This window comes from Stegostoma tigrinum, chromosome 21 (genome assembly GCF_030684315.1).
Source record: "Stegostoma tigrinum isolate sSteTig4 chromosome 21, sSteTig4.hap1, whole genome shotgun sequence".
In the NCBI taxonomy this organism is placed as follows: Eukaryota; Metazoa; Chordata; class Chondrichthyes; order Orectolobiformes; family Stegostomatidae; genus Stegostoma; species Stegostoma tigrinum.
Window position 1 is genome coordinate 25,254,322 of NC_081374.1, and position 19,214 is coordinate 25,273,535.

Here is a 19,214-nt window from a genome sequence, read left to right on the forward strand (position 1 = left end):
AAATACAAGCACTGGTTGGATCTTTATGAGCAACATAGTGCGAGCTGCACATGGTCAAAAGACATGTTGTTTGATGTAGTCTGCCAGTCATTGGCATGTGCAGCCTAAATCCCTGCATTGCAACAGCACTGGAATTCAGTGATAATGGGAACTGCAGATGCTGTAGAATCCAACATAATAAAGTGTGAAGCTGGATGAACACAGCAGGCCAAGCAGCATCTCAGGAGCACAAAAGCTGACGTTTCGGGCCTAGACCCTTCTTCAGAGAGGGGGATGGGGAGAGGGTTCTGGAATAAATAGGGAGAGAGGGGGAGGCGGACCGAAGATGGAGAGAAAAGAAGATGGGTGGAGAGGAGAGTATAGGTGGGGAGGTAGGGAGGGGATGGGTCAGTCCAGGGAAGATGGACAGGTCAAGGAGGTGAGATGAGGTGGTAGGTAGGAAGTGGAGGTGTGGCTTGCGGTGGGAGGAAGGGATGGGTGAGAGGAAGAACAGGCTAGGAAAGCGGAGACAGGCTGGGCTGGTTTTGTGATACAGTGGGGGGAGGGGTCGAGCTGGGCTGGTTTTGTGACGCAGTGGGGGGAGGGCAAGAACTGGGCTGGTTTTGGGATGCAGTGGGGGAAGGGGAGATTTTGAAGCTGGTGAAGTCCACATTAATACCATTGGGCTGCAGGGTTCCCAAGCGGAATATGAGTTGCTGTTCTTGCAACCTTCGGGTGACATCATTGTGGCACTGCAGGAGGCCCATGATGGACATGTCGTCTGAGGAATGGGAGGGGGAGTTAAAATGGTTCACGACTAGGAGGTGCAGTTGTTTGTTGCGAACCGAGTGGAGGTGTTCTGCAAAGCGGCCGCGACTGGGAGGTGCAGAACACCTCTGCTCGGTCCGCAACAAACAGCTGCACCTCCCATTCCTCAGACGACATGTCCATCATGGGCCTCCTGCAGTGCCACAATGATACCACCCGAAGGCTGCAAGAACAGCAACTCATATTCCGCTTGGGAACCCTGCAGCCCAATGGTATCAATGTGGACTTCACAAACTTCAAAATCTCCCCTTCCCCCACTGCACCCCAAAACCAGCCCAGCCTGTCTCCGCTTCCCTAACCTGTTCGTCCTCTCACCCATCCCTTCCTCCCACCTCAAGCCACACCTCTATTTCCTACCTACCACCTCATCCCGCCTCCTTGACCTGTCCATCTTCCCTGGACTGACCTATCCCCTCTCTACCTCCCCACCTATATGCTCCTCTCCACCTATCTTCTTTTCCCTCTATCTTCGGTCCACCTCCCCCTCTCTCCCTATTTATTCCAGAACCCTCACCCCATCCCCCTCTCTGATGAAGGGTCTAGGCCCGGAACGTCAGCTTTTGTGCTCCTGAGATGCTGCTTGGCCTGCTGTGTTCATCCAGCTCCACACTTTGTTCATACTGGAATTCATATTTTTTTCTTGTGCAGTTAACAAAACGTCATTTTGGCTTTATGGTAGCATCCCTTCACTCATGGTTGAACTGGATAGTAGCAACGTGAAACAGCTAGCTTCACTTAGGGAAATGTTTGAAACAACTTCCCGTTCCAGGGCAAACTGAGATAGACTGGACACCATTCTGAACCAAAGGTGATGAATGTTGGCCCTTTCATGAGTTTTTGTGACAATGTAGTGAGTGGTGATTTGATCAGGATAACCATTATCATGCAGGATAGAATGATCTGTCTCAAAGCACAGCTTACATAATGTGCTATGGCCCTCTTCACGAGGCTGCCAAAAAGACGTTGTTGCATGTGGGACTGTAGGAATCCCGAGGTATATATTGAGTAGTGAATGAAAACAAAGGTGAGAGGTTATTGGTATTTCCATCAGATGCACTTTTTGTAGTAACTAACAAAGATGCAAGCAAGAGTTGGCTGTAAAAGGGATTCCATAACAAGACCATCCATTTGACACAAAAACTGTGTTCTGAGCAAGGGTCACCGGACCCGAAAAGTTAACTCTGTTTTTTCCTTCACAGATGCTGCTGGAACCTCTTGAGCTTTTCCAGCACTTTGTTTTTGTTCCTGCTTTACAGCACTGCAAGAATTTTGATTTTTATCATCTATTTTGGCATTCATCATATTGTTTAAATTGAACTCAACTGCACAAGTTTCCAAGTTAATGAGTTCAAGGAATACAGTTTTAAACATATTGAGGCATCTAGATTGTCAACTGTGTTCCTGGCATCCTAGTTCTGACGAATGGAAGATGAAATGCTTCAATTTATAGTCTCCATTTAACAATGCCTATTTTATATGTGTAATTTAGCTCATATTTTCATCACTTTTAGTTAAGTAACTTGATAGCAATTGCTGTGGATTAAATTACACTTTTATCTTGTTTAAAATGTAAAGCTTTGCTGCCAGTTATTTTAAAATTGAAATATTCAAAAGAACTCTCCTTATGAGCTTATACAAATCATTGAGTTCGTACGTTGCTCTACAGAAATGCCTGTTACATGGTTGTGATATTTTGTAGAGAAAGAAAATAGGTTAGATTGATATATCTGGTCTGTTAGCGAAATGCAAGTAATTTTTCCAAGTAAGCAAAATTTATCCTCCGCCTCTGGCATGCTCTATTTTAGGAGGATTTCCTTTACTACTATGGAACTAAATCCTTCAAATTGAAGCAAACTTTACTGAGCACACATTTTTGAACCAAGGTCTCCATTTTGCTGAGTCTTCTCATTTAACTCGGGAGTGTATTTACTAGCTGTAAGTTGAACTAAATGAAGCAAAACAAAATTGGCTGACTTGTCAATTAAATTGTTTTACTTCACTCGCAGGACAATAAGTTAGAAAGACTAAACAGAAAATCAAGTAACTGTTCTAAGATTTGTAGGTTTAGCTGAACTGGATAACACGTTTCTGCAAAGCATTATTGCATGCGTAAATATTCATGGTGTGTAGGGCAGAATGGTATTGATAACATGGACAGTGTCTCATCTGTGCCACTCAGTCACCTCACCTTGTTACATTGCACTGATCAGCCTTAAAGTCCAAAAGAAAGTTAATAACTAAGATCTGCTTTAGGGCAATCTGACTGTATTCCATGCCATCCCTTTGAGTAATCTGAATTGGGGAAATAGAAAGGAAAAGATAAAGAGGCTGACATGGCTTTACCTCTGTAATTCTGTTGGGTGTGCCTTTGATGTAGCAATCATTCTCTCAAACAGTTAAAGTATCAAGATCAATCAAGTAGAAATTGATCCCATGTGTTTAACTGAACTGAAAAAGACATTTGTAAAATACAGTGGAAAAATTTATGAACTCCTCGCTGAAAACAGTGTTGAGGCTAGATCAATTAAAAAGTTCAAAATTAAAATTGATAGTTTTAATGAGCAAGGTTATTGTGGTTTATGGAATAGAGGTGGAGATGGATGTTGAATTTCGTGTACAGATCAGTAATTGTGAATGGTGGAACAAGCTCAAAGAGCAAAATAGCCTATTTCTGTTTCTATAAAGCAAATGAATTGTCTATGCTAACTGAAAAACTGTTTGTTGAATTGCGTAGTGTAAAAATATATTTAATTATCAGAATGTCAATGACTGTTCTGCTTGAGTAACCTGGCAGGGTAAGTTCATCAGTGCAACATTGGTATTGTCATCTTTGCTATTTGTTTGATTAGTTTGTGTTCTTCAATTTTCATAAATTTGTACATTTAATTCAGGACTGTTTTCCATTAAATTAACTGAGGTATATTTAGAACAATAATGTTTGAGCTATTTTTTCCTGTATTACAATGCACCTGAAGTACAAAGATCCAGTGCCACAGATAACTTGCCGACTGCTTTTAAGACAAGTGAATTTTATTATCCTAACCAGAATCAAAGTGCTTTTTTTTTTTGATTTTGCTTTTAAAACCTCAGTGTTATTGAATGCTAGATGATGCTGTGACAACTGATAGACTAAGGTTCTGTTCTTTTTATATTTTTGCATGATTTCCAATATTCAGCTACCTTAGCAACCATTGATGTCACAACTGTTTCCTTCTTAAAGTGTAGAAATTGATTTTTTTAATCTAAATTTAACTTGTTTCTTAAGTGACTTTTCAGCCTTTTTATTTTCTCCTCGTCTCTGAAGTTGTTTCATTGACTGTATTAATACAGCAAACATTTATATCAATTTTTTAGGGAAGTGCAAATTTTGTGTGGTGAATCAGCATATTTTCTTCATAAATTTTACAAATCACTCCTTTTTGAAATAATTGAGATTTTTTTTAATGATCATTCAACACTATACTCTGAGTTAGAAGGTGGCTTATTTAACACTTACCCTGGAAGATGAACATCTTGTCTAAGCTGATCTTTCACAACAACACTGATGTCTTGATGGAGAAAGAATATAACTTTAGCTGCAAAATATCAAAGTTCCCAGATGTTTATGCTGGTGTATATAAAAGACCACAATCTTTTATTGGTCAATATTTATCACTCAACAAATATTCCTTTCCATTCGCAGTCTTGGGAAAGCTTTATCACTGTAAAGAAGAGGTGACATTTTAGGATAGGCAGTGCGTGTTAGGCGTAAGGCTTTGTTTAGAATACGGACTAGTCAGACTGGTTTTAATCTAAAATAGGAATTTATAAAACTTTATTGACTGTATAAATTGTGCGCTTTTTGAACAAGATAAAATGTATTCTTTGAACAATGTAAAATGTAAAGAAATTCACCCGGGTGTGTGTGTGTGTGTGTGTGTGTGTGTGTGTGTGTGTGTGTGTATAGCGTGGTGGAGTCATGACGTGAATCTATGGTGTGAATTTGTACTTAGAAACATTTTATTTCATTGAAAAAGACCACAATTTATGGGCAGCCAATTTGGTGTTTTATAAATTCCTACTTTAGAAATAAAACCAGCCTGACTCTAAACCAAAACACAAAGAGATTCTAAACAAGGTCTCACATCTAACATGCATTGTCTGACCAAAAATGTCACCTCTTCTTTATATTCATAAAACCTTTAGTTCTCTCAGGACCGTGACTTGAAAGGAATTCTGAGATTTACTTATACATATTAATCAATTAAAACCTTCCAACTGATTAACTTGGAAGAAATTATTCACCCCTTAGATTTTTGTGTGTGTGTGAGAGAGAGAGAGAGAGAGAGAGCGCCCGACAGGTGATGCTGTTAAAACAGGACGGTAGGGAAGATTTTACAGTTACAGAACACTGTGGTGGGATCACCTGTAGCGCAACATCAATGCAAGATCACGGTTGAGGCCGTCTTCATGCACTTATCACATAGAGAGTGCTATTGTCCCAAACTGCAATCTTTAACCAATCACTGAACTGATGGAAACTTAACCTAATATACGCTTATCTCACTAATAAATCTTGCGTGGAAATCACATCTAACTTGTTTCTTATTTAATTACATACTCTGCTCAGAATTTCCACTGAACAGCCTCACTGGTCCCAAAAAAAGTAAATCTTAAATGTTTATGATATTGAAAATAATCATATCTTTGACTTTCTCTTACAGTCACTTATATCAGTTCCTCTCTATGTTGCAATCTTTATTTTCCTCTCACAACGTTTTTAAATAAAAGTGAAAATATCAGTTCAGTCCTAGACTTCTCCGAACGGTTTGGTTATTTACCCTGCTGACGAGTTTGCTGTTACTAAATGTCTAGAAATCCCCTTAAGTTGGCACCAGATTCAAATAGACTTTAGGAAATGGAATACCCAAGTACAGAAATTGCTCGATGTTTAGGACAAATTTCTGTAAGATCAGCAGTGATGCAGTCACTTTGCCTTTGACTACAGAGTCTGAGCCATAGGTGTGCTGAGTTTTAAGCAAAATAGATTGCAATCTTGGGGTCAAAATACCATCAAAACATACTGTTATAGAATAGTAAATTAACTGTACCATGTACAAAATAATTTCTTTCTTCGGGCTAAATCTGCCTCTTAAATTTTCTGCCTGCTTGTCCAACATAGAATATTAGATTGGGAAGACAAGGAGCAGATGTCTGTAGATGCTGTCACCAACTCCATTCCTCACTTTAGTAGCTGCCTGAGGCTGATTCAAAGAGTTCACAGCCTTGTTGTATGTAACTGAAAGTTACACTTTGAGCCACTTGAGTCAGGAGCAATGACTGTTTCTAAATCTGTAACCACATCCAGTGATGCTTTTGCTGCAATTTATCTGCAGCTGAAATTCTCATCCATGCCTTTGTTAGCTCGGATTTGATTATTCAGACAATCCCCCATGTTACATTGCACATTCTGTCCTTTGAAAGGTTGCCTTCCTTTGCTGCATTTCATGCCAAGACCTGCTCACTTCTCTCACTGCAATGCCTGCTGTGCAAGCAGCATTCTAAATTTTAAATTCTTAGACTTGTTTTGCAAGTCCTCAGTGGCTTCAACCCCTCCTATCTGTAATCTCTTCTAAACCTAAACCCTTCTGTGATGCCTGCTGATCCAACTTCAGTTTTTTGACCATTTCCAATTTTAATGGTGGCTGTATTGTCAGTGGTTTAAGCCCCCTAAGCTTTGGAGTTTTCTCTCTACACCTTTTGGTCCACTGGCTTTCTTTCTGTGAGGTACATCTTAAATCTTCTTCACCAAGCTATTGGCTGTTTGACTTAATATCTCCAGATATAGCTCACTGTTGAATTTTGTTTCACAGCATTCTTGTAAGGAGCTTTAGGATGTTTGATGTTAAAGGCAGTATGTAACTGGAAGGTGCTGATGTAAGTGTCCTTTTTCCTACCTGTTAAATTTCTGATTGCTAGTTCGTTAATCTAGTTTTTCACTGCAATTTAGATTGACTGAAAACTGAATTTTCTCACACTCCTGCATAGATTGTTACTGATCAGTTTATTTGTGTTTTCAATTTCTTTTTGAAATCAATAAAGTTGCTTTTATGCAATAAAAATGAGAGGATGGTTGGCACATTGTTCTCCTGTTGCTGAACTAGGAGGCATAAAACTGACTTATTTTGTTCTGGCAGCAGGCTGTATTTATTTTTTTGCTGGAGTTTTTGATTTGCTGCTAGGTTTGACAAGTTCCTGCCTGGCACCCATCAGGGAAAGAATTGAAAATGAAACAAGCAAAACTTGTTTTAGGTAACAGGTATAAATACCACTGATTCGATATCAGAATTGCAGTGTAAAAGTATTTTTTTTGTCCATTGTGCAGTCAATTTACACCAATCAGTTGCTATGTACTACAAGTGCACTGAAATTAAAGGCTACACAATGTTGCTTCTTCAGTGGGAGTTCAGAGTTTGAATATTCTTGTCTTTTAAAAGTAGCTTGACATGCCTTTAAATAGAAGCTGTTTTGAAAAGTAAACATCACCATAGTTACCATACTATAGGCCTGCTCTGTCATGAGAGAGAGTTAGCTGGTTGTAAATTAATCCAAGGATCACCACACTTCAGGCCAGGAGAGAGGTTGTGAAGGAGGGTCCTTCATGGTAATCAAATCCATGCTATTAGCATCACTCTGCAATTTGAACCAGCCATCCAGCCAACTGGTCTATCCAACCCCCAATTTTAAAAAAGTAAATGATCTGCAAACAGTAACAGAAGTTGCTGGAAAAGCTCAGCAGCTCTGGCAACATCTGTGAAGAAAAACATAATCAGAGTCAGCATAAGCAGAGGATTGATTAGCTAACAAGAAACATTGCATTGGCATAAACAGATCATTTCTTAGTTTAGCAAGATGTCACCAATGAGATGCTATGGGCTTGGTGCTGGGACCTCAGCTGATCACGTCTACATCAGTGATGTGGATGAAGGGACCAAATTTATTTTTGCTAAATTTGCTGTTGACACAAATTTATGTAGGGAAGTAAGTTTTGAAGAGGATGTAAAGAGTCTTCACAGGCATTAAATAGGTTAATTGAGAAGGCAAAAAAAAATGGCAAATGGAGTATAATGTGGAAAAATGTGACTTGTTAATCTTGGCACACAGAACAGAATTGCAGCTTATTTAAAAGAAGAGAGATTCAGAACTGTATAGTACAGAGGAGTGTGGGTGTCTTGATACTTGAAGCATAGAAATTACTCTGCAAATACAGCAAATGACTAGGAAGGAACTAGTGGAATGTTATCATTTATTGCGAGGAGGAGGAAGAATAAAAGCAGGGAAAGTTTTGCTAGTTTTGCAGTGCATTGGTAAGACTAATACTATGTAGACGTTTGATCTCTTAGTTAAAGAAGGAAATAATTGCATTAGAAGCACCACAGAGAGGTTCCACTCCATTGATCGCTGAGATGCAAGGTTTTTGTCTTACAAGGAATGATTGAATAAGCTGAGTTTGTACCATTAGCTTTTGAGAGAATGAGCACTAGTTTTATTAAAATATGCAAGATCGTGAGGAGACTTAACACATTCCTATTTCACATGTTTATATTAGTACACATTGATATATTTTAATTGGCTGGACAGTGAAATTACAGTTGGATCCTCTTCCAAGACACTTTCAGAGAATGCATTCCCGCTTTTACTGAATTCTGTTTTTAAAAAAAGTATTCATCTCTGTTCAGTAACATTTGCCACTCATTTAAGTTCTGAAATCTCAGTTTACTTACCCTTCAGATGGAACCATTATCCATTAATGTGCTTCAGGACATAATAAAAATAAAATTTGAAAGATTGATAATTTGAAAAATTGTAAACATCAAATAAGAAAAGAATATCCTCTGAAATACTATGTAAAGACATTATCTCTATACTTCTCAGTGTCTGTGCCTCTTATTGGTGCATGTTTTATGCTTTTAAAATACTAGTTAGATATTACATGAAAGCAGGCACTTTGAGTTGAGTTTTCCTCCCATCTATTGAAGTCACGAAGTTCCAGTTCAAAGGTGTAATGAATCGAGTGCTGCCGAGAACCCACTACTTACTTCCAGAATGTTATGTGATTGGACCTTCAGAATATCCATGAAGGCAGGTATGCATTGAAGATATTTCTAACCAATTGTTATGCATCAAAGAATGTGTTAACAAAGGCAGACTGCTAACTAGACGATAAAGGTGTGTGTTATTCACCCTCTAATGTGAGTCAAAGTGATATGGGCTATACTACATGTAGAGGCCTATTAAGCCCCAACTAGTCCTTAGGTGCTCATAAAAAAAAACAACAAACACGTTAAACATTTTTACCTTATCCAACTCTGGAATTTCTGACCACTTCATCAATTGGGAATGAATTCTAATTTTTGCAAGAAATTATGTCAGTGTGAAACACTGACAAATTGTCTTTGCTTTACTGAGATGATGTGTAGGGTTGTCTAATATTTCCCTTTAGCTTTTGGCCATCTTCTCTACCTCAATACTTGGATCATTAAAGTGTGATTTTACAGGTAAGTATCACGCACCATAAGTCTGAATGACTCTTGTTGACATATGATCTGTGTTGATGAATAATGGCAAATCAGCTAGATGCAGAGGAATCATAACCTGATTGTCTTGCCATCCAATTATGTACACATCTAACTGGGATTGTATGATAAACATCAAGAGTGACATTGCTGTCTGCTTTTCTAGTTTTCTTTCTCAACATGCTTAGATTAATTCTAGCGTGTCTTCATACATTGGTATAATTAGCTGATTAGTTGAAATTCAGGATTTTCTTGATATGTAAGCTACATCTTCTCACTGGAAAAACTTGCTCAGGATTGGATGAGTTCAGCATCGTCATTACTAATCAAAACTACATTAATGAAGTGATATTTCAACAATCAACCTTTATGATTGCCACAATTATAGTGTTCCCTTTTATGATACCAACTGGTTTCAACCAGTAGTTTTAAAAAAAACACTATTCTCAGTAAAAATTGTTTTTAAAAATCAAGAGCTAATGTTCCTTGCAAGATGTAGAGAATCAGTTACCATTATTGAGTAATACAACTGTCCGTGTTATGTCTATCTGATAAATTAGAATAATGTTTTGCCCTTTGTTTGACAGCCTCCTACTGTAGATTGGAATTTATTGCTTTATACTACTGGGCCATCTTACCCCTGTAGTAATTCCTGTGATATGATTCTTTTACAGTCAGAGCCAGATGGATTTTCTCACTTTCACTTGTATGTCTGTGCTGCTTTCCTCATTAAATGGAGAAAGGAAATTTTGGAAGAAGATGACTTTCAAGTGAGTAACAAAATATACATTACATATATTAGATTCTCCATATCTGGCTGTTGCTAATCTGCTTAAAACTGAAGAATATAATCAAATTTCCATTCAAAATGAATAATATCTTTAGAAGCAAATGATCCATAGAAAGCAAGTGATCCATAAAGTGTCATCCTTGTTTAAGTGACAGCAACTTTGCCTATGAATTAGAAAATTAGCAGTTCGATCTTGCTCCGGCAATTTCTGCAAAAGCTGGATACTTTACTACAGTGTTGAAGGAGGAATTTCATGAGGGTAGCCCTGTTTACTGTCTTCAGTAGATGTAAAAAATGACGTGATACTATTCAAAGAAGAGCGGGTATTTCCCAATGACATGAAGTATAATCATCCCTCAAACAAAACCGGTGAAGTAGATTGAGATCATTTATCTCATTGCCATTTGTGGATCACACTATGCTCAAATTAGTGTCATATTTCATTACATTTCAATGTTGATTTCACTTCACAAATATCTGTTGACTTGAAAGTACTTTGGAATACCTGAGGTTGTGAAAGTTGTTCATTCCTTCTTTCTTCCTGATTAAACAGCAGTTCAGATCAAATCCATTATATTCTGTTGTATATTTTCAAGGGAAACAATTCCTGTTCTTCAGTTTTTTTAATGTCTCCCTTTGTTATAAAGTGTTAACAAATACACTGAAAAATCAAGGGTAAGGCATATTCTACAGAAGGAGTTGCAAATCCATGATAACAAATAGGAGCATTCAAGGTTACCATGTTCATTTCAAAACTCTAACCAAATACCAGCTTAGCCCATGTCTTCTCACACTGCCTCAGCTAAGAATTGTGGATTCTGTTGTTGTAGGGAATTCATAATACCAATCAATGCCAGTTCCCTGCTTCATCTGGTTTGTTATCTAAAGCTTAGACAGTTGTCCATGAAGACTTTCAATTTAGATTTGGGCTTGTTACAAGAGCAAGATTAAATAATAATTGATGATATCTGCTGTAAGATGTAAGACCTTGCAGCATGACATAATTAGGCTTATTAGCGAGTTTTGAGAAGATTTATAGCTCAGGTTGAGGTTCTGGATGTGAGTTTGCTCGCTGAGCTGGAAGGTTGGTTTTCTGAAAACTAACCTTCCAGCTCAGCGAGCAAACTCACATCCATTAGTCTTATTAGCCTTGAAATTTATAGCTACATACAATCACCCAGTTTCAAGTATTTTGTCATTTTGCAAATTAAATCACTTTTTCCAAAGTGTAACCTTCAGCAATAACTCTAATCATCAAGACTTAAGACAATAAATCTGTCCTCCAAGTTGATCAAATGATTTGACTTTAATCAGAAAAAGAACCTATATTATCTGATTTATTAACATACATGAGTTACTGCTAACAAGAACTACCACATAGAAAAGTTTGATTTTTACAACTAGGACCTTTTTAAGTAAAGTTTCAGAGTAAATAAGACGGACACGTCTGCACTGGGTTCCACTTAAATTGTGGGCAAAGATATCAGTGACTTGAGGCTGTAAGGACTTCAGGTGGTATTGCCGTCTTAGACAGCAAAGCAGGAATGATATATCAACATCAGCTATAATATCATACTAACGACAGCATGATGAGCATTTTGTCTATTGTTTAACTTCAAAATATGTATTATCATTTCAATCAAGTGGAAATACTGACTTAATGAAGACTGTTATGATTACGAGGCAATGTTTTCTAGAGATTTGAAACAGTGAGACAAGGGTTTTAATAATTGAGCAACAAGAATCTTTCTTTGTTTTTATTAGACAAATAAATACCTATATTATTATTCATTGTGCAGTTTGTCAGTAGTAACAATTTGCATTCATGTAGTGCCTTTAACATTGGAAAATGCCCCATTTCATAGGTATGTAATCAGACAGAACTAGAAATATTATGATGGCTATCCATAAGCCTTAGCAGAGATTGGTTCTAAGGTAATTACTAAAGGAGCATTAGTAATTGAAGAGGCAGAGTGTTTTTGAGAAGGAATTTCTGAACAGAGCCTAAACAACAGTCAGTTGTGGGCGAAAGCGAGGAAAGGCATCCTAGCATGTTTTGACCTGGAGATAGAAAGCGGTATGACAATGAAAAGAGAGAAACATGTGGATGTGTGTTTTAAATGTGAGGTGTGAGGAACCAGAATTTATTGTTAAGAGGGAGCACAAGGTTAGAAGCATCAGTGGTTTGATTGAGCTGAAAATTAGAAAGGGTTAGGGAGCATAAAGAACAGAAAGAAGACGACTAGAGTCTACAAGAGTATGAAAAATATTTTAGCAAAAATTTGAGCCAGAAGTAAAAGCACTTGCTGTGAAAGGAGCCTGTAATGGAGAGGACATAAAGTAAACTCAATGTCAAATTATTAGTTCTTAGAGTATGAATATCACTGGCAGGGTCCAAATTTACTGTGCACAACCATTTACTCTTGAGAGAAGTTGTTGATGAGTCATCTTCTTAAACTGCTGAAATCCTCGTTGTGTTATGTCAGAAAGGTAGTTCCAGGATTTGGATCCAGTGCTGGTGAAGGAACAATGATATGAATGGTTAGCCTGATTTAGAATTATAAGTTTGTTGACTATGTCAAAAACCACATAGAGATTAGCAGTGGTGATAATCCACCACAGGCTCAGAGATGCTAAATGTGATTTTGATTGTTCAAGACTGATTTGGTTTCAATGTCAGAATTCTGTTTAGAATAATTTAAGCATGAAGTTTTGGCAAAGCCAGGCATGAACTCAGAGATGCAATAATATATTCAGGAACTTGGGCAAGAAGTAGAAATTAGATGTGAGGCAGTACTTTGGAGAAGTCAAATGGAGAAATCAAAGTGGATATCTTGAGGACCTGATGGTATTGGTAGTTTTTAAAGCTGGAGATAGATTCTGAAGACAGTGAATCATTTCCAATGTCTCAGGAGCACAAAAGCTAACGTTTTGGGCCTAGACCCTTCATCAGAGAGGGGGATGGGGAGAGGGAACTGGAATAAATAGGGAGAGAGGGGGAGGCGGACCGAAGATGGAGAGTAAAGAAGATAGGTGGAGAGTGTGTCGGTGGGGAGGTAGGGAGGGGATAGGTCAGTCCAGGGAAGACGGACAGGTCAAGGAGGTGGGATGAGGTTAGTAGGTAGCTGGGGGTGCGGCTTGGGGTGGGAGGAAGGGATGGGTGAGAGGAAGAACCGGTTAGGGAGGCAGAGACAGGTTGGACTGGTTTTGGGATGCAGTGGGTGGGGGGGGAAGAGCTGGGCTGGTTGTGTGGTGCAGTGGGGGGAGGGGACGAACTGGGCTGGTTTTGGGATGCGGTGGGGGAAGGGGAGATTTTGAAACTGGTGAAGTCCACATTGATACCATATGGCTGCAGGGTTCCCAGGCGGAATATGAGTTGCTGTTCCCGCAACCTTCGGGTGGCATCATTGTGGCAGCGCAGGAGGCCCATGATGGACATGTCATCTAGAGAATGGGAGGGGGAGTGGAAATGGTTTGCGACTGGGAGGAGCAGTTGTTTGTTGCGAACTGAACGGAGGTGTTCTGCAAAGCGGTCCCCAAGCTTCCGCTTCGTTTCCCCAATGTAGAGGAAGCCGCACCGGGTACAGTGGATGCAGTATACCACATTGGCAGATGTGCAGGTGAACCTCTGCTTAATGTGGAATGTCATCTTGGGGCCTGGGATAGGGGTGAGGGAGGAGGTGTGGGGACAAGTGTAGCATTTCCTGCGGTTGCAGGGGAAGGTGCCGGGTGTGGTGGGGTTGGAGGGCAGTGTGGAGCGAACAAGGGAGTCACGGAGAGAGTGGTCTCTCCGGAAAGCAGACAGGGGAGGGGATGGAAAAATGTCTTGGGTGGTGGGGTCGGATTGTAAATGGCGGAAGTGTCAGAGGATAATGCGTTGTATCCGGAGGTTGGTAGGGTGGTGTGTGAGAACGAGGGGGATCCTCTTGGGGCAGTTGTGCCGGGGGCGGGGTGTGAGGGATGTGTTGCGGGAAATATGGGAGACGCGGTCTAGGGCGTTCTCGATCACTGTGGGGGGAAAGTTGCGGTCCTTAAAGAACTTGGACATCTGGGATGTGCGGGAGTGGAATGTCTTATCGTGGGAGCAGATGCGGCGAGGCGGAGGAATTGGGAATGGGGATGGAATTTTTGCAGGAGGGTGGGTGGGAGGAGGTGTATTCTAGGTAGCTGTGGGAGTCGGTGGGCTTGAAATGGACATCAGTTACAAGCTGGTTGCCTGAGATGGAGACTGAGGTGTCCAGGAAGGTGAGGGATGTGCTGGAGATGGCCCAGGTGAACTGAAGGTTGGGGTGGAAGGTGTTGGTGAAGTGGATGAACTGTTCGAGCTCCTCTGGGGAGCAAGAGGCGGCGCCGATACAGTCATCAATGTACCGGAGGAAGAGGTGGGGTTTGGGGCCTGTGTAGGTGCGGAAGAGGGACTGTTCCATGTAACCTACAAAGAGGCAGGCAGAGCTGGGGCCCATGCGGGTGCCCATGGCCACCCCCTTAGTCTGTAGGAAGTGGGAGGAGTCAAAAGAGAAGTTGTTGAGTGTGAGGACGAGTTCAGCTAGGCGGGTGAGCGTGTCGGTGGAGGGGGACTGGTCGGGCCTGCGGGACAGGAAGAAGCGGAGGGCCTTGAGGCCATCTGCATGCGGAATGCAGGTGTACAGGGACTGGACGTCCATGGTGAATATGAGGTGTTGGGGGCCAGGGAATTGGAAGTCCTGGAGGAGGTGGAGGGCATGGGTGGTGTCACGGACGTAGGTGGGGAGTTCCTGGACCAAAGGGGAGAAAATGGAGTCCAGATAGGTGGAGATGAGTTCGGTGGGGCAGGAGCAGGCTGAGACGATGGGTCGGCCAGGGCAGGCAGGTTTGTGGATTTTGGGAAGGAGATAGAAACGGGCCGTGCGGGGTTGGGGAACAATGAGTTTGGAGGCTGTGGGTGGGAGGTCCCCTGAGGTGATGAGGTCGTGAATGGTGTTGGAGATGATGGTTTGGTGCTCGGGTGTGGGGTCATGATCGAGGAGGCGGTAGGAGGTGGTGTCGGAGAGTTGGCGTCTGGCCTCGGCGATGTAGAGGTCAGTGCGCCATACTACCACTGCACCACCCTTGTCTGCGGGTTTGATGGTGAGGTTGGGGTTGGAGCGGAGGGCTGCCCGTTCTGCGGGGGAGAGGTTGGAGTGGGTGAGAGGGGTGGAGAGGTTGAGGCGGTTAATGTCTCAACGGCAGTTGGAGATGAAGAGGTCGAGGGAGGGTAGGAGGCCTGGGGGTGGTGTCCAGGAGGAGGACTTGTGTTGGAAGCGGGTGAAGGGGTCAGTGGAAGGAGGGTTAGGTTCCCGGTTGAAGAAGTAGGCATGGAGGCGAAGACGGCGGAAAAACTGCTCTATGTCCAACCGTGACTGGTATTCGTTGATGTGTGGTTGTAGGGGGACAAAGGTGAGCCCCTTGCTAAGGACTGACCGTTCGTCCTCAGTCAGTGGGAGGTCTGGGGGGATGGTGAAGATGCAGCAGGGCTCAATGTGGCTGTCTTCTCTGGGGTTGCTGGCTGTGGAGGTTGCGGGCGGAGCGATGAGGTCGTCGGCTGTGGGCGGGGTTTCGCCGGCGTCGGCTGTGGGCGGGGTTTCGCCGGTGTCGGCCGTGGGCGGGGTTCCGCCGGCCATGGGCGGGGTTCCGTCGGCGGTTGGAGGATCGGGGTGGGCGGCAGCAGCTGCGGTGAGGGTGGTATGTGGGCTGTAGTACCTGGACGTGGAGGTGGTGACTGCTGCAGCGGTTCCGGAAGTTCTGTGGCCGGCGGGGGCGGATTTGACGTCATCGGTGGGGTGTCCGGCCGTGTCCTCATGGTCAATGGCGGCGGGTGCATGGTGGGGGAGGGGCAGGGACAGAGTCGGGATTTGGGAGGCGCAGGAATCCTCTTGTGGGTGGCAGGGGCCCGTGAGTTGGTTGTACTTACGATTTTTGGTGTCCAGTAAAGCTGAGTGGAACTGAGTGTTCAGTCTGTGGATCCTACGGAGGATAAAAAACAGCAGGGGTCCTTTGCAGGTCTGGGAGAGGGAGGCTCTGAGCTGGGGCAGGCTGGATTGCAGTGTGTGGAGGTGCTGGCGCATGGCTGCAAGTGTCTGTTTCAGGACTCGCAGGGAGAAACGCTTCTGAAGGGTCTGAATATTCTAGGTGTAGAGGTGGTCACGGTTGGGGCCAAATTGGGAAGGCTGAAATGTGGACTGTAGTCCCTTGGGGATGATCTGGTTCCGTAGGCAGGTGCTGAGGAAGGTGATGTGGCTGTGGTACCTGGTTTGCTTCAGGACATGGTCGAGCACTTTCAAGGCCGAAGTGATTACAAGAGAGTGGCAACGGGAGAGAGATTCCCTGAGGTTGGTCCGGAGGGAGGAGGGTAACTTCTTCAGGTTAGGCATCCCTGGAAGAGGCTTCGCAGTGAGGTTAAAATAGTTCTCTCTCTGATGAAGGGTCTAGGCCCGAAACGTCAGCTTTTGTTCTCCTGAGATGCTGCTTGGCCTGCTGTGTTCATCCAGCCTCACATTTTATTATCTTGGAATTCTCCAGCATCTGCAGTTCCCATTATCTCTGATACTATTTTAACCTCACTGCGAAGCCTCTTCCAGGGATGCCTAACCTGAAGAAGTTACCCTCCTCCCTCCGGACCAACCTCAGGGAATCTCTGTCCCATTGCAACTCTCTTGTAATCTCTTCGGCCTTGAAACTGCTCGACCATGTCCTGAAGCAAACCAGGTTAAGCAGAGGTTCACCTGCACATCTGCCAATGTGGTATACTGCATCCACTGTACCCGGTGCGGCTTCCTCTACATTGGGGAAACCAAGCGGAGGCTTGGGGACCGCTTTGCAGAACACCTCCGCTCAGTTCGCAACAAACAACTGCACCTCCCAGCCGCAAACCATTTCCACTCCCCCTCCCATTCTCTCGATGACATGTCCATCATGGGCCTCCTGCACTGCCACAATGATGCCACCCGAAGGTTGCAGGAACAGCAACTCATATTCCGCCTGGGAACCCTGCAGCCATATGGTATCAATGTGGACTTCACCAGTTTCAAAATCTCCCCTTCCCCTACTGCATTCCTAAACCAGCCCAGTTTGTCCCCTCCCCTCACTGCACCACACAACCAGCCCAGCTCTTCTCCCCCACCCACTGCATCCCAAAACCAGTCCAACCTGTCTCTGCCTCCCTAACCGGTTCTTCCTCTCACCCATCCCTTCCTCCCACCCCAAGCTGCACCCCCATCTATCTACTAACCTCATCCCACCTCTTTGACCTGTCCGTCTTCCCTGGACTGACCTATCCCCTCCATACCTCCCCACCTACACTCTCTCCACCTATCTTCTTTACTCTCCATCTTCGGTCCGCCTCCCCCTCTCTCCCTATTTATTCCAGTTCCCTCTCCCCATCCCCCTCTCTGATGAAGGGTCTAGGCCCGAAACGTCAGCTTTTGTGCTCCTGAGATGCTGCTTGGCCTGCTGTGTTCATCCAGCCTCACATTTTATTATCTTGGAATTCTCCAGCATCTGCAGTTCCCATTATCTCTGAATCATTTCCAATGTTGGTTTGTGTGAGATCAGAAAGAGAAGTTGGATGGCCAGCAGTTATGTAAATCAGATGATGGGACTCCTTGTAAAGATTCATTGGAAAGGCGTAAGTGAAGATAGAAGATAAACTAGAGATAGATGTGGGTTAAGGTTAAGGTGGAGCCTGGACGTTGTTAGGCTCCATGGCCAAATTAAGGGACCACCAGGAGGCAACAGCAGAGACCGTTAAACAGTAGGCCTTAGTCACAAAGAATTATATGAGAACTCACATTTGTTGTTGCAGGATTGTGTAGAATACCAGAGTAGAAAGCCTTTCGGTGATGTTTTATCCTTGAGGGAGAAAAGTCTATGTAATATCTTTATTTTCCAGCATGTTTTGAGACTATTCAGTGACTTTGGCAGAGGAGTTTCTTCTTGTGTTTAATGTGATGGTGCATAATTTGACAATGGATGACTGAGCGATGCACATTCAGGCCTGTAACTGTTGAGCCCAGAAGGGAAATTTGGAGCATATCAGGGAAATGACAAGAACATATTGGAGTAATTGGCTGCAGAAGTGTTATGGTAAATTTGGGACCAAAGTCAAAACAGTTGAAATTTTGAAGTAGCAGATATAATGGAATTTTGGGAGAGATTATCCTAAAATAAAATGCCAAGGGGAGTGGGTTGTGGATGGTGAGAGATATAACATAATTATTTGATATTGCTTTGTCTATGGAGAAAGCCATGGGAAAAAAATGATCATGTGGCTTGTGTAGTAACCATGGTACAGTGAACGAGTAGAAGAGCTTTTATGCAGAGATCAGTCAAGTGAAAAAGAAAGCAAGATGAATGAAGTTGAAAAACGAAATCAAGGATAAAAAGTAGCTGACGGTACCATCAAGACCATATCTTATTATTTTTCTACTTTTTTGATTGTGGTCTGTATGCGATTGGAGTTTCGACTGACAATAAGTAGCAGGTTGATCTGTGAATTAGTGACCATTCATGAATGACAAAAGCTGCCTATCTGCTAACAACTATGTAATTAAATTAAATTGCCTTTGGTTAAGTGCAGACAAACAGTTCAGCTCTGGGCAGTGCTGCATGCTGGGTTAGTGCAGGGTCCTAGGTGAGGAGAATCGGAGGAAGGGGAGAGAAGGAGGGGGGTTGGGGTATTATAATAACATTGAACTGTTGGGGAAGTAGTTTATAAAATTACTGGGCTGTTAGGAGTTTTTATAAGCACTGGGCTGGGAGAGTGTTATAAGATTTATGGGTTGCGGCATATATAAAAATACAAAGGTGTGGGCTGACATTGTGAATCAAACTCCCGATCACCAATGTCCATGGGGAGGCCTTAGACAATATTGACCACTTCCTATTCCTCAGAAGTGTCCAGTTGGCCAAAGCAGCTGTTGATGAAAAGATCCAGCATCACCTCCAGTGTGCTAATGCAGCCTTCAGCTGGCTGAGGAAAAGGGTCTTCAGGAACAACAACATCAGATCCAACACCAAGATCGTGGCTTACAGACCTGTGGTGGTTC

At 42.7% G+C, this 19,214-nt stretch overlaps 1 protein-coding gene across 2 annotated transcripts in view; it reads left to right on the top strand.

The window, feature by feature from the left end:
• LOC125462853 (TBC1 domain family member 22B) overlaps positions 1 to 19,214 on the top strand; it is a 276,012-nt gene that overhangs the window by 236,958 nt on the left and 19,840 nt on the right. For both annotated transcript variants that reach the window (XM_048553288.2, XM_048553287.2), the window contains exon 12: positions 10,037 to 10,132. In XM_048553288.2, coding sequence (XP_048409245.1) covers positions 10,037 to 10,132 — 96 coding nt within the window. The remainder of the gene's footprint in view (positions 1 to 10,036; positions 10,133 to 19,214) is intronic.